The sequence below is a fragment of the Anastrepha obliqua genome, chromosome 3 (assembly GCF_027943255.1).
Source record: "Anastrepha obliqua isolate idAnaObli1 chromosome 3, idAnaObli1_1.0, whole genome shotgun sequence".
NCBI lineage: Eukaryota > Metazoa > Arthropoda > Insecta > Diptera > Tephritidae > Anastrepha > Anastrepha obliqua.
The window spans coordinates 26,344,523-26,358,653 of record NC_072894.1 but is presented as its reverse complement, the minus strand read 5'-3'; the positions used below and the strand labels follow the sequence as shown (position 1 = coordinate 26,358,653).

General features: G+C 39.6%; 1 protein-coding gene across 2 annotated transcripts in view; it reads right to left on the bottom strand.

Annotated features, from left to right (window-relative positions):
* LOC129240200 (bifunctional heparan sulfate N-deacetylase/N-sulfotransferase) overlaps positions 1-14,131 on the bottom strand; it is a 355,141-nt gene that overhangs the window by 164,399 nt on the left and 176,611 nt on the right. For both annotated transcript variants that reach the window (XR_008582037.1, XM_054875832.1), the window contains exon 4: positions 11,826-13,773. Coding sequence is in view for 1 of the 2 variants with exons in the window: in XM_054875832.1 (XP_054731807.1) it covers positions 11,826-13,375 (1,550 nt within the window). In the remaining variant the exon portion in view is untranslated. The remainder of the gene's footprint in view (positions 1-11,825; positions 13,774-14,131) is intronic.

Below are 14,131 nucleotides of genomic sequence, written 5' to 3'. Positions count from 1 at the left end.
CCAAAACTGACTGACGGGCGAGTGTGATTTGTAAATTGGCGTTGAGGCGGGATGGCGGTGGAGGTTGGCCTAATGGAGGGGGTGGTCCATGCTGTTTGACAATGCTTAGAAAGCTCCGTGCATGGCATGTCACATGTGTTGATTAAACACAATCCCACAGTACGTTTTAACAATTCCAGCAACAATATTTCCCGCACTCCATAATTTTCTCAGCCGCAATGCAAATGGTACAAAATAAATATGCAAGTGCGCACATACACACACACACACACACAAAGTCGAATGCATCCTGTATGTAATATGTAATATGTATGTAATACTGTGCAGTTGTCACTCTGGACGTCAAGAACGCCTTCAACTCGGCATACTGGCCACATATTATAAAGGCTCTTGAAGGAAAAAAAAACCCCAGCATACTTAGTACGGATTATAAACAGTTACCTGTTGGAAAGAGTACTTCTGTACAATACAGATGAAGGCCCTAAGAGATATGCAGTGACGGGCGGAGTACCCCAGGGATCTGTGCTGGGCCCGATCCTATGGAATGTACTATATGATGGGGTACTGCAACTCCCAATGCCGAGGGAAGTGCAAATAATAGGATACGCAGACGACATTGCGCTAACCATAGTCGCCAAAACAATCCCTCAGATTCAGAGTATCTGCAGCGAGGCCACAACTAAGGTCAAACAATGGCTAACGGCGGTTAAACTACAGCTAGCAGGGCAAAAAACAGAAGCAGTTCTCATTACGAGTAGAAAAAAGTTAGAAACGACCACACTAAACATTGATGGGTTTAACGTCACAACACAAGCGGCACTACGATATTTGGGTGTAATGATCGATGCTCGACTAAGCTTCAAAGAGCACATCAAAAAAGCATGCGGGAAGGCAGCCATGGTGACGGCGGCACTGTCAAGAATCATGGCCAACATCGGTGGTCCCACTCAGAGTAGAAGAGCGCTCCTGGCTAAAGTTACCCAGTCTACACTCATGTATGCAGCACCCATATGGGGTAAAGCCCTGATACAGAAAACATACGCGAAGAAGGCGGAAATAGTTTTTAGACTTATTTCCCTCAGAGTTGCCTGTGCCTTCAGGACAGTGTCGTTTGAAGCAGTATGTGTCATATCAGGTATCATGCCACCAGATATAATGGCCTCTGAACTGGGTAGAGTGTACGACAAAGCCAAAAGCCTAAACAGGCGATTAACGGCGGAAGAGCGTAAAGAAGAAAGACGGGGGAGCATAACTGAGTGGCAAAATCGCTGGGACCTAGCGACAAAAGGAAGATGGACGCATAAGCTTATCAGAAGCGTACAGGCTTGGGTTGAGAGAGGACATGGTGACACAGATTACTACCTCACACAGTTCCTGACGGGGCATGGATGCTATAGAGAGTATCTCCAAAGACTCGGCCACGAGGACGCAGCTGACTGCTCGCTCTGCGGCAACGGTAGTGAGAACGTGGAACATGTGTTCTTCTCCTGCCCGAGATACGCATCTGAAAGAATGTGCATCGAAGAAATCATAAAAGAAAAAATAACCCCCGGCAACATTGTAGATCACATGCTGCAGTCGAAATTGGTGTGGGCCAAGATGAAAGAATGGTCCGCGAAAGCGTTACAGGAACTGCGGAAAAAGGAATGGGAACGCAGTAAGGAACGAAGACAAAGAAGTAATGAAGGGTAGACGGAGAGAGAATTACAAATGAAGAGCCATAATGGCTAGCTTGGCCCTGCGATGCAATGCTTAAACGGCGGTACCGCAGGGCAAACTAAAGCTACAGAAGTCGGAGTTAGGGTTTAGTACGTAGGTGTACTGTTTCGCAAGTCCAGTTTAGTAGTAATACTGACTGTGCGTGGTCCCGAATGAGGTGCACCCTTAGCGATCAGTATGAATCGTGCATGCCATATATATTGACGGTATCTATGTAAGATTCCCCCTTCGGATAAAAAAAAAAAAAAAAAAATCCTGTATGTAAGTTTACGTATTTGTATTTGTGGTAATTGCTGCACGCGTTCATACTTTAGCTACTGTAGGGACTATTTGGAACTATTGCAACTGCTTAGGTCGGTGCAAGTTCGTAGTACCAGTGCTGCTATTTATCTTTTTTTTTCGAATGGAACCCAAAATGTTGCAGCATAATAAACATACTGTAGTTGTATACCACCTTAAGCAAAAAGCTCCGGGAATATATTCAGAAAATCAAAATACAAATTTATTCCTCAAAAGTGATATTATCGCCCTCAAAGTGCTGCCCATCAACTGCAACACACTTATGCCAGCGTTTGATCCAGCTCTCGAAACCTTTCTGGAACTCCATTTTCGGTGTAACCATCAGCGCAGCCCTCGACCTTTACATTACTTCCTTTCGCGTTCACCGTAGTGTTTTTTTTCACTCGATCAAACAGAAATACATCACAGGAAGCCATATCTGGGAAACTCTACGGCTGTTGAATGGTACTTGTTTCGTTCTTGGTTAAAAAATCAAGGATAATAATGGCACCGTGCGACGGTGCCTTGTGCTGATGTAGTTTTATTCCCCCCTTTCTTTTTTAGCGTACCGCTTCCCGTAAACGTCTCAAAACACCCAAATAGTAGTCCTTATTAACTGTCTGACCTTCTGACAAAAATTCGTGCTGTACAATAATGTTGTAATCCATTAATCGACATGAACCGTGAGCAACGCTTTCTTTTTTGTCTGAAAAGGGGTTTTTTGGTATTGATTCATTCGGAACTTTCTACTCACTCGCGTGATGTCTGGATTGCATGTCCTACGCATAAGCCCACGTCACATCTCGCCTTTATTAATGAAGTCTTTAATGAATATCCGGTCGGATTTAACCTTGAAAATCATGTATTTGGGGATATCAATACGCTTTCTGTTTTGTATGAAATTAAGGTCGCTTGTGACCAACTTTGCAGCAACACGGCGCATACCTAAATTATTAACTACAATGTCCTGAGCGGCTGCATAAGCAAGTCTCAAGTCCTCTGCCAGCTCTCTGATAGTTAATTTGCGGTTATTGCTCAACTTTTGTTTCGCCTTAGTAATGTTTTCATCAATTTTCGAAGCCGGCAGCCACTAGGCATGCGGACTCATGATCTCTTTACGCCACTCGTAAGCGGCTGTTTTCTTTAGAATCTCATTACCGAAACTACTTCCCACATTTGTAAGGTTTTCGCATCATTGAATCATTTTTTTTAACGAAAAATTTAATACAAACTCGTTATTGCAAATTCAAATCCATCCAAACTGTAAAAAATTGAAAACCTGCAGAGGCGTACCTTTGTGAAGGCAATGGCGAAAAAATTTAGAAAGACATCTTAATCATAGAGATGGCCCTTTAAAAAACAAAAACAAAACTCAAATCAGTTGAATTAGCGCGTCACTTGACGGTTGTTCCGGGAACTTTTTGATCAAGGTGGTTTACCACCAATAATTAAATGGAGGCGAGAGCAGTTAAAATACTTCAACGACACACAGGCCGCATGCCAAAGTTTGTTGAATGTTGCATTTTCATTGCGTCATTATTGTTGGCATATTTACATTGAATGTACGCATGTGTGTATATATGAGTGTATGTATGTTCCCGTACGTATGTGGAAATTTGTATACACTTCCGATTGAAAATTCAGAAAAGATTTGGTTTACACAGTTTGCTGGACAGTTAATGATTTTTGAATTTCATTGCGTAATTGAAAAATAATTCGAAATTCAAATTTGTTTTCAATTTAATTTTAATTGGTTTCAGGAAAACATGCTTGCGCTTGTTTTGCCAAATGCTATAATATGCACATACCTACACACACACATTTACATGGACAGCGCAAAATTTATCGCCCTACTGGTAGATTTTTAATTTTTGGAAATAGCATCGTACGTCCTTCAGTTTTGACACTGGTAAAATAGACCGCTGCAGTATACAAAGAACAAACAACAGTATCTATAATCAAAAAAATGGAACCCAATATAGTACAAACAAAGTTTTCTTCACTCAAAATAATTTTGTCTTTTTTACCTAGTGCACAAGTTATTCAAAAACAAAACTGGATGATTAATTTTGCGCCACCGTGCTCATAAATATATACCTACTGTTTGGTTTAAGCAGGCGAGACTACAAACTTTTATGAAAGTGCGAATTGGAAATTACGTATGCAACAAAAAAAAAAAATCAAAGTAAAAAAATAAATAAAAAAAAATATAAAAAACAATAAAAAAGAATTAAAAATAAATAAAATAAAAAATTAAAAAAAAAAACAATAAAAAAGAATTAAAAAAAATTAGTAAATTAAAAAAAAGATCTATATGTATAAATGTGAAAATCTGTCCTATATTCGCTTAAAACTCGCGAACGGCTGAACGGATTTATCTTATCTTGGTCTTGAATTATTCGTGGAGGTCTAGGGAAGGTTTAAAAGGTGAGAAAAATTCGAATAATTGCCGGGAAAATGGTCAAAACGTGGACCCGGGTAACCTTCGGATGTGTATGTACAATATGGGTATCAAATGAAAGCTGTTGATAAGTACTTTAATACGGGGTCATTTTCATACCTATTGATCACTAAGGTCTCGAAATATATGCCAAAACGTGGACCCGCCGTGTCTTTGCACCGAATTAAACCAAACTTACACACATTGTTAAGGAGGTATTGAAGATGGTTTCCGTATAGTTTGGATACCTATTGGTAGATACGGTGTCGAGATATAGGTCAAAACGTGGACCCGGGTAACCTGGGGATGTGTATGTACAATATGGGTATCAAATGGAAGCTGTTGGTGAATGCTTTAGTTCAGAGTATTTCCATCCGCTCCGTGACTAGGGTCTCGAGATAGAGACCAAAACGTGGAGCCTAGAATGCGTTTGTACAATAGGGATATCAAATGAAAGCTGTTGGTGAATGCTTTAGTACAGAGTATTTTTCATGCCGCTCCGTGACTGGGGTCTCGAGATATAGGTCAAAACGTGGACCCGGGTAACCTTTGGTCGTGTGATGTATAATATGGGTATCAAATGATAGCAGTTGATAAGTGCTTTAATACGGGGTAACTTGACTGATTTTCAATTTATATTTGATATTTACTCAAAAACAAATAGAAAAACAAAAACTATTGTTTATGCCAAAGCGCTTGAATAAAGAATAAAGAAATAAATAATATGAAACCCATATATTTTCTGTTCTAAACCATATCTATTCTATTTTAGTGTGCCCAGCGAAGCGGGCCGGGTTTGCTAGTATCCAATAAAAAAAATAAAAATTAAAAATAATAAAAAATTTATAAAAATAAAAAGAATATTGAGTATGCGATTCAGTTTCCGCCCTCGGAAAAGATACGTCGCTGCTGATACTATTTTTGTGTTCGCTCCAGTAATATTATATATTGGTGATTTGAAGGTGTTTATGTGAGGTCTCGATCGCAGGAGTTGACATTCGTTTGAAGCGCCAAGATCCGTTTTTATCTGACGTTAAAAATGTCTACGTTCGTCACGAAAAAAGAGCATTTGCTTCATTATTACCTTTTAAAGAAAAGTGCAGCTGAGACGTGTTGCTCCATCAAACACAACTTGTCAAGAGTGGTTTCGACGCTTCCAAAGTGGCAACTTCGACGTGAGTGATAAAGATCGCGGAGGGGCACCGAAAGAATTCGAAGATACACAACTTCCACAACTATTGGGGGAATACTCATGTCGCACCCTTGATCATTTTTCTAAAGAGTTGGATATTGACAGATCAACCGTCCGTAAACGTTTGCACGCGATGAGAATGGTTCAGAAAAAAGGTAACTGGGTGCGACAACAATTTACGGAGCGGCATATCGAAAGACGTTTGGTTATGTGTGAGATGCTTCTTAAACGGCAGAAAAAAAGAGGTTTTCTGCATCGTACCGTCACAGCCGATGAAAAATTGAGCTATTATGATAACCCTAAGCGTCGAAAAGGTTGGAGCCTGTCAGGTGAACCAGTTCCATTGATAGCAAAAAAAAACTATTCATACTTCAAAAGTTATGTTGCGCACCTGGTGGGATCAGAACGGTGTCACCTATTATGAGCTCCTTAAACCATCTGAAACCATCTCTGGCGATCGTTACCGACTGTAGCTAATGCGTTTGAATCGAGCTCTCAAAGAAAAGCGGCTGGAATGGGACGGTAGACAAACTGATTTTACTGCATGACACCACCAGGCCACACGTTGCTAAATTGGTCCAGAAATATTTGGAGGGACTGAATTAAGAAATCTTGCCCCATCCGCCGTATTCCCCAGACATTGCACCTTCACTTCTTACGAGAGCATCGCAAACTGGCTCAATGTTTAGTTTTGGCAAGACGACTATAACGACACGATGCAAACTCAGGTCAGAACAGAACTGAATCTGTATGACAAAAAACAACTTAAGGGTACCCGGTGGTCTAGAGCACGAAAATTTCACCTATTTCCAAGATTTTTTTTTTTGCCATTAAAAATTAAAAAAAAGAAGTTTCAACTTATTAGTACGTTTATTGAGCATACAAAAAATTTTTTTTTTACTTTTGAAACAATATTTATTATTATAAAAATGCCGCTGAAGATGACCCTCTCGAAAAATCGGACCCGGACGGCGTAGATGATTTCGACACTTCTACTCATCTGAAACACAAAATTCAAGAAGATTCTTAATCAGAAAGAGTGCAGTAATGGTCGGAACTAGAACAAATCGAAAAAATGAATACTTTTTTTGTTTTCATCCCCGCCGTGCCGAAAAAAGTCGTTTCAAAATAAATGAGTTAAAAGTTTGAGGTACAGGAGCGCGCGGACTGCTCTCTACCTATTTAATGGGTTGTAGAAGCTATAATATTGGGAATTTTCACATCAAAGTTTCATAGTATATTCCTAAGATACTATACTTTCGAAATATCGAAAAAACAAAAACTCGATTTTTTGAAAATTCTAGACCATCGGGTACCCTTAACAATTTAACTAAAGACATTAAAGAACTATTGAAACATGAAAAAGAGAAAAAATTAAACAATTACCTTAAAAATATTAACGCAACAAAATCTACAAACTATTCATTGTGGAAGGCGACAAAAAAATGGTCGAAGCTACAATACAACTCCCACCAATAAGAACCACAAATGTACAATGGGCCCGAATATCATCGCAAAAAGCGACTATTCTAGCTCAACATTTAAAAATTTATTTCAAAATAAAAATAACAACGACTTCGGCTTGACTCATACACCAAGCAATAAAGACGAGTAAATCATCAAAACAAAACTAATCTAGCAGAGATACAACAAATAATTTCGACATTAAAAAACAACAAATCCCCTAGATATGACCTCATTTAGGGAAAATTGTAAAGCATATGTCCGACAGAGCAATAATTTATGCCAGGAAATACTTCCCAAGGACATGATAAATTGCCGAAATCATTGCGATCCCAAAACGCAATAAAGACGCCACGTTTGCATCGTCATACGGACCAATAAGTTTGCTGCCGACATTATCAAAAATATTTCAGAAGCTACTCTTTGACTGCATAGAGCCTATCATAACAAGAACAAATTTAATTCCTCAAAAGCAGTTCGGACTTAGATGAAAATATTAAACAATGCAACAGGTGCACAAAGTCACTCCTAAAATTAATAAAGACTTTAACAAAAAAACAAAACGTATATCTCGACGTAGCTAAAGCCTTTGAAAAAGTATGACACTGCACAGACTCCAATCTTGGTTGCCAAATCACTGCTTTATAATAGTAAAAAGTTACGTCAAATCAGGAAATTTTATGTTATATATAATGTTGCATGTTCATACATTGAACCTATGAACGCAGGAATTCTCCAAGGCAGTGTATTGGACCCGCTCTGCATCTCATCTACGCCGCTGATTTACCGGAACCGTTTTCAGAAAACAGCATGATTGAGAAGTTTGCAGATGACACTGTACTCGTATTAATGGCATCTCATAAAGACTCGAATATAACCAAAACAAATTTTCTAAAACGACCTAAACAAAACACTGGATTGGTTAAAAAAATGGACAAAACAATTCTAGTCACGAACAGAAAGGTAACCATAGACTCATTACAGATTGGAAACAGATACGAAAGCTAAATATTTAGGCATTACAACTGATTCTAAACTAAACTGGAAGGACCATATAACAAAAAATAACAAGAAATTAATTAAAAACGCTTTCGGCAACTGCACTGGCTGCTAGGACCTTAGTCAAAGGTCTCGCTGCAAAACAAAACCTTAATCTACAAAACGACGATAACACCAATTTGGAAGTACGGTATAGAAGTGTGGCATAGAGCTTCCCAGTCGAAGATACTTAGGGCAAAAGCTGACATTCACAGCCACTTAAACATCGACACAGTTAACGAAGCAATACAAACTGCGAGCAGAAGGCACATAAGCAGGGAGGAAGCTTCCTGCTGAAGAAAAAACAATAAGCAATAACTTAAACGAAAAACACCAACTGACCCCTTGTAATGTAATAATAAGAAATATATTTATGTACTTATCTAAATTGTCATAATAAATATTTTAAAAAGGCTCCGGAACTCCTCCTCTCTTCGTTGCCGTATAAAACTCTGCGCTCTGAATCAGCCTAAAGTATGCTTTTACGTATGTTTCATCGTTCATCATCACATAGCTATATTTATGAATATCTTGAATGTATGATTTTTGCGCAGGTGCTTTAACACTTTTGGCTAAATCATTTCGATTGGGTGCTAAAATATTTTTACATCATCGTAAACCTTCACTTTTACGCACTTTTTGGGCGTATCCTTCCGACATACGGGCCTGGTTTGCAGCATCTCGAAGTGTAAGTGAGGCAAGACTTTTTTTTTCAAATAATGTCACCACTTCTTTGGCTTTTGACTGCGACACAAATCCTTTCTTTACCAAATACGAGATATTTATGAAAGTTCCCTCTTCAGATCAAAGATATTCAGCTTTACTTTCAGTAAGGTTCTACTAGCAGGGTTGGTAAACAAAGTAAATGTGAAATGTCAGCACCATGAAGCCGCTATCAGTCCAGACGAGTATTTTCACCTTCCATAATGATTTAAAAAAAACAGCTTTCAGCACTGAAGTGTCCATAATAAACAACCACGGAGAATTGTAAACGTCAAGCTCATCTGGCTCAATGCTCTCATCTCTCCGACTCCTTAAACCAAAGAGCCATTTTATAAGTTAATTCATTTCCCCCAAATTCAATGCCCTTCCTTTAATTGAAGGAGAAATACCGACACCCTTAAGTGTTGGGAAGCCGTTGAGCTTTCAATTTGGCGCCGTTTTGAAAAACATACTTGACTTAAACGTTTTTTAACGAATGCCCAAAAGTATGCAATAAAAAATTTTTAAAATGCTACAAACGATTAAAATGTATGCATGTGTAGGTAACGTATGTATTAGTAGTACATGCTACAGTTTATGCAATACCCTGCAGGGAATATAGAAACTAATGAACCAACTTCCGGTTCGTAGCTAGTACGATTATGTTTATTGTGTACCACTTCGCCGTTGCTCATGTTGCGAGGGGCGATATCTGGATTCAGAGTGTGATATACAATAGTTGTTCCTGGTAAACATTTTCATTCCATTATGAGACCTCCAACAGGTAGATATCTACAGTCAACCAGAGCTGTTGATGTAATGGAATAGATTGATGAAATTTAGGTCGGGGCACTTCCCCAGGCTGTCGAAGAAAGGAATACTGCTATTCGGCAGTTCTAAACTTTGCTCCGACTCCCGATTCCATCTTGGAGCCGTCAAGGAAAACAGAGGTACCATCATTCTTCATGTCGTTTCAGAGATTACCTCCAGAGGCCAATCGCCTTTGCACTTTGAGCAACGCTGGAAACAACGTAAAATTTGATGGGAAGTTAGTGCAAAACGACATTCAGGGTAGCACTGGGACAAGGTGTATATGCTCTGGTTATGTCCATACAAACAGTCTTTTGCACTCTCTCCAGTTTAGTGGTATTACAGCCCTTCTGAAGAGCTTTCCATCAATCCAGGCATCCATACGTCGAAATTGGCAGACCCACTTCGCTGCACATCAAAAGAACGACCTGAGTGTAGTCAGACTAGAAGTTAATGTCGTTTCTTCAAATAATGTTGTTCCTTCTATACCAAAAGGTATATCATAGACTACATAGCGTTACACAGAGGGCGGCGTAAATTTCTTTTTAGGGTCTCAATACAAATATTCTGCAGAACATTTCTTTTAAACACTCCAAGAGATGCCTCATTGGATGATGACGTCGTCCAAGCTCGGTGCCATAGACTAGATTAATTAATAACTTTTTCACAGCCGGTCGAGTCTCATTACAAAGCCATGCTGGGTCAAATTTTCAGAAATAGATTGAATCGGATTGCAAATACAATGTTGTGAAAAGCATCGAGTTCAGCACCACCTATCGAAAAAATGTTGCTAGAAAAAAATTAACGTCAAGGCAAAGATATGAATTTCATGGATAAATTTACGCCTATTCAGGAATATTACAAAATTGAGTAGACTTCAAATTAGAGCCTTAGTAGGGGCTCTCATACATTGTCAGGACATTGTCTCATAGGAAATCACGCAAAGAGATTATAAACGCATGCATAACTTCCAGCCAGAAGCAGAAACCGAGAACTTTAGATCCTACTTAAATATGAATAATTTATACATTTTAGGCATCAACAACCATTTACGTGTTGTCCAAAACTCAGGATGGTGCAATTTGAAAAGAGAAATGTAGCTCAGCCCCTGCGGCTTACAACAAACCCATTTCCTTGTCAGGTGGTGGCATCGCTCTTCATATGTGCGATGCGGCGGCCGAACCTACCTACTTAGGAAAACAAAGGGATCAACCTACATAAAAGAAGGAATGCAGATTGAAGATATCTCATGGTTTTTAAAACACGATGTGGCCTGCTTTTGTTAAATGTCAATAGATTCGGAAATGTGCCAAAAATGTGCAGCCTCTGTAATATGAGCGAAGAAGAAAATGGAAATTGGAAGACAGTCTGTACCCGCTGAATGTAGAAGTATTTATTTAGAAATCAGAATTAACAGAAGAAGAAATAATAAAAGCATTAAAGGCAGAAAACGATGAAAATTGGAGTACAATTTTAGGTTCTTTGTATTCAGCTCTACGCCATAGAAATTATCTGATAAAGGAGTTTAACTAATTGGTTATTATATTTATTTATATAAGGTAAATGACAGATGACAATTTTTTCGAATTGGTTACTGGTTCGTAACTGTCGGAAAAGGTACGCAGAAGGTACCAGGTCTTCTCTGTCCACAATGAAAAACCTGAAACAACAGAGGATATTTGAAATTTCCGAGCAAATATTCACGTAAACTTTACCAGTTGTTTATGTGGAGCAGAGAAGGGAGACAAAGGAAGTTAGGGGTCCACAATCACTGGAGGTGCGCCAATTCAACACCAGCTTATTTTCCTGTCGGGATGTTTATAAATGTGCACGTCGCTCGTTTACAGTAAAAACGTGATTACTCAAAAACGCATTTTGCAAAAGTATAATTAAATACGTAGCAATTAAATATGTAGCAGTAAACTTCAACGAAACGTTATTTCACAGCTATATGTAAAGCGGCAACCTTTTATGCTGCTCATATGAAGAAGAATAAACATACTGATACGTATACAGATGCACGCACCCACATGCTGGCATATAAGAGTTGAAACCTGCGAGCGTATTTCTTCAATATTTCATATTCTTGTGTTACGATGGTGCATATAATAAATGTGTATGTATGTGTACATGTGTTTTTGTAATGTAAATTTGCGAGCTTTTCACTCGCATGCTACTTACCCAACAAAAACGCCCGTATCGACATAATGAGTGTAGTAAAAAATCGTAACGACCGTTATGGCGAACAACGCCAACACACATCGTCGCACATTGATTGCCTTTAGCAGAGGCATACCGAAGCAGCAGCGGGCAATTAAATTACTGCAACAATTATACGCCAACGCAATGGCGGTGGATGATGACCCGTACGTAGAACCCGACCCCGACGCAGCTGAGGAGGCAGAATACGCTAACGATGGCATCGCTGCGTCGTGATACAACGAGGAGTTTGGTTGCATTGTGGCTGTAGCATCGACGTTGTCGCTATTGGTGAATGAGGTGTAGTAGAAACCTTTGCTATTCCGCGCCAAGTTGGCATTGCTGTTGCTATGCCTGCTGGTGGTTTGCTGCTGCTGATGGTAGGCGGACGCTATGGTATCGGCACTTGGCAGCACAGAGCTGAGCAAAGCATCCGTGTCGGACGCAAATGTGCCATTACTGGCATCGACATTGCCAAAATATTTCAAATTATTACCATTGTCGTTGTTATTGCTGTTGCAGCTAGCGCTGCTGCTGCCGTTGTTGTTGTTGCTCGTATTGCTGTCATAACTGTTGCCATTACCGCTCGTGTTGCCAAAGCCGGTGCCATTGTTACCACGACTCTGTGTGTTTGGCTGCGTTATTGCTGGCGGATGCGGATGCTGCTGTTGATAATTGCCACTCCAGCCATTGCCACCATTTCCATTGGCATGTCCTCTACGGCTACCGCGTTTGGCATGTGCATTGGCATTCGCATTCACAACGTCCATGGCTGTGGCCGTGGCTATGGCTGCTGGTGATAAATGCATTTCCGCGCCTTCCAAATGGGTTTGCCAATTTTTCATCACCGCTGTTGCCCCTGTCTCCGTCGCCATAGCCGTCACGGTCGGTATTTCCGTGTCTAGTGATGTGGTGGCGGTGGATGCAGGCATTGCAGATTGTACTAACGATGAAGGGTCATACCAGGGTGTTGCTGGTGCTTGATCTTCCAAGTGCCGGTGTTGTTGTGGCTGCTGCTGCTGTTGCTCTTGTGCCAGCCACTCATTACCGTTAGCATTTAGTGCCGCTTTGGATGATACGTCGTCAGCTGTTTTTGTGTTTGTGGTCGCTCGTGTTGTTGTTGTTGATATTACAACGTGTTTCGGTTGATTTATGAGTCGCTCATATTTGAGCGATTTCCCGGGCACAAACTTATTCATACGAGCGGCACTTGTATGCCCTCGTGGATTTTCCTTTATTGCAGCAGCATCTACATTCATTTTTGCTGTTATTGTAGTTGTCAGCGGTTTGGTTGCTGGTTGTTGTTGGTTGAGCGTTGACGTTTCTGCTGTTGGTCGCCGCAAACGTTTTATGCGACCGCTTGGCGCGCTGCTCCTTGTGTCACCGCTCGCTACTTTCAAGTCTCGTGTTTGCGCTGAGTTGGTGGTGGTTTTTGTTGTAGCTTTCAGCAATAATTCAGCGTCGGCAAAGTCGTTGTTACCGTTATCACTGTTGATGTTTCGTCTACGACTCAGACGATTTAATATTGTCATTTGGTAAGGTGTTTGTTGTTGTGTATTTCTTGATAAGTTTTATGTGATCTCTTGCTTTAATTTTGCTTTGACAGTTTTCGTTTTGGAACCTTTGGTCGGTGGTGGCGTTGTTGATTTGCGTATAGCGATTTTTGCTGTTTGTTTATATTGCCAGCGGTAAGATATGTTTCGAAGCTTATTCAATTTCGTAACGTCCAAATAGTGTCACTTTGAGGGTTAATCCTCATTTTTAGTATTACTTATGGCACCGAAAGCTTGAGTCGTTTTGACTTGGCTTTCACTTGGCTTTGCTTTACTTTGAGCTGTGCTTTGATTTATTTCTGTTTTCGATCATTTATCACAACAGTGTTTTAAATTTTGATTCAAATTAAGTTCGGCACTTGGAAATTATTACAGTTCTGTAAAAAAAGTCCGCAACTTAGTTAGTTTCAGAATGGTGAGAAATTTGATTTTTAATTTTAATTTAGTTTTTTATTTATTTGTGCTTTTTACTGTTTTTAACTAATCAGTTAAATTTATTTATTTGCCTGCAATAACTTCATTCATTTAACTCTCAAAATATTATACCTACTTATACCCGCGCACAAGAGAATTTATTATTTTTCCCCCCATAACAGTTGTGTGAAACAGCATAAAATAATCGAGACAAATGTAGAGATACACACTTTTGGAAAATATAATATAAATAATTTTTCGTATGGACTTACTTTCGAATGGATACTTGCATATGGATGGATACTATGGATACTTTCATAA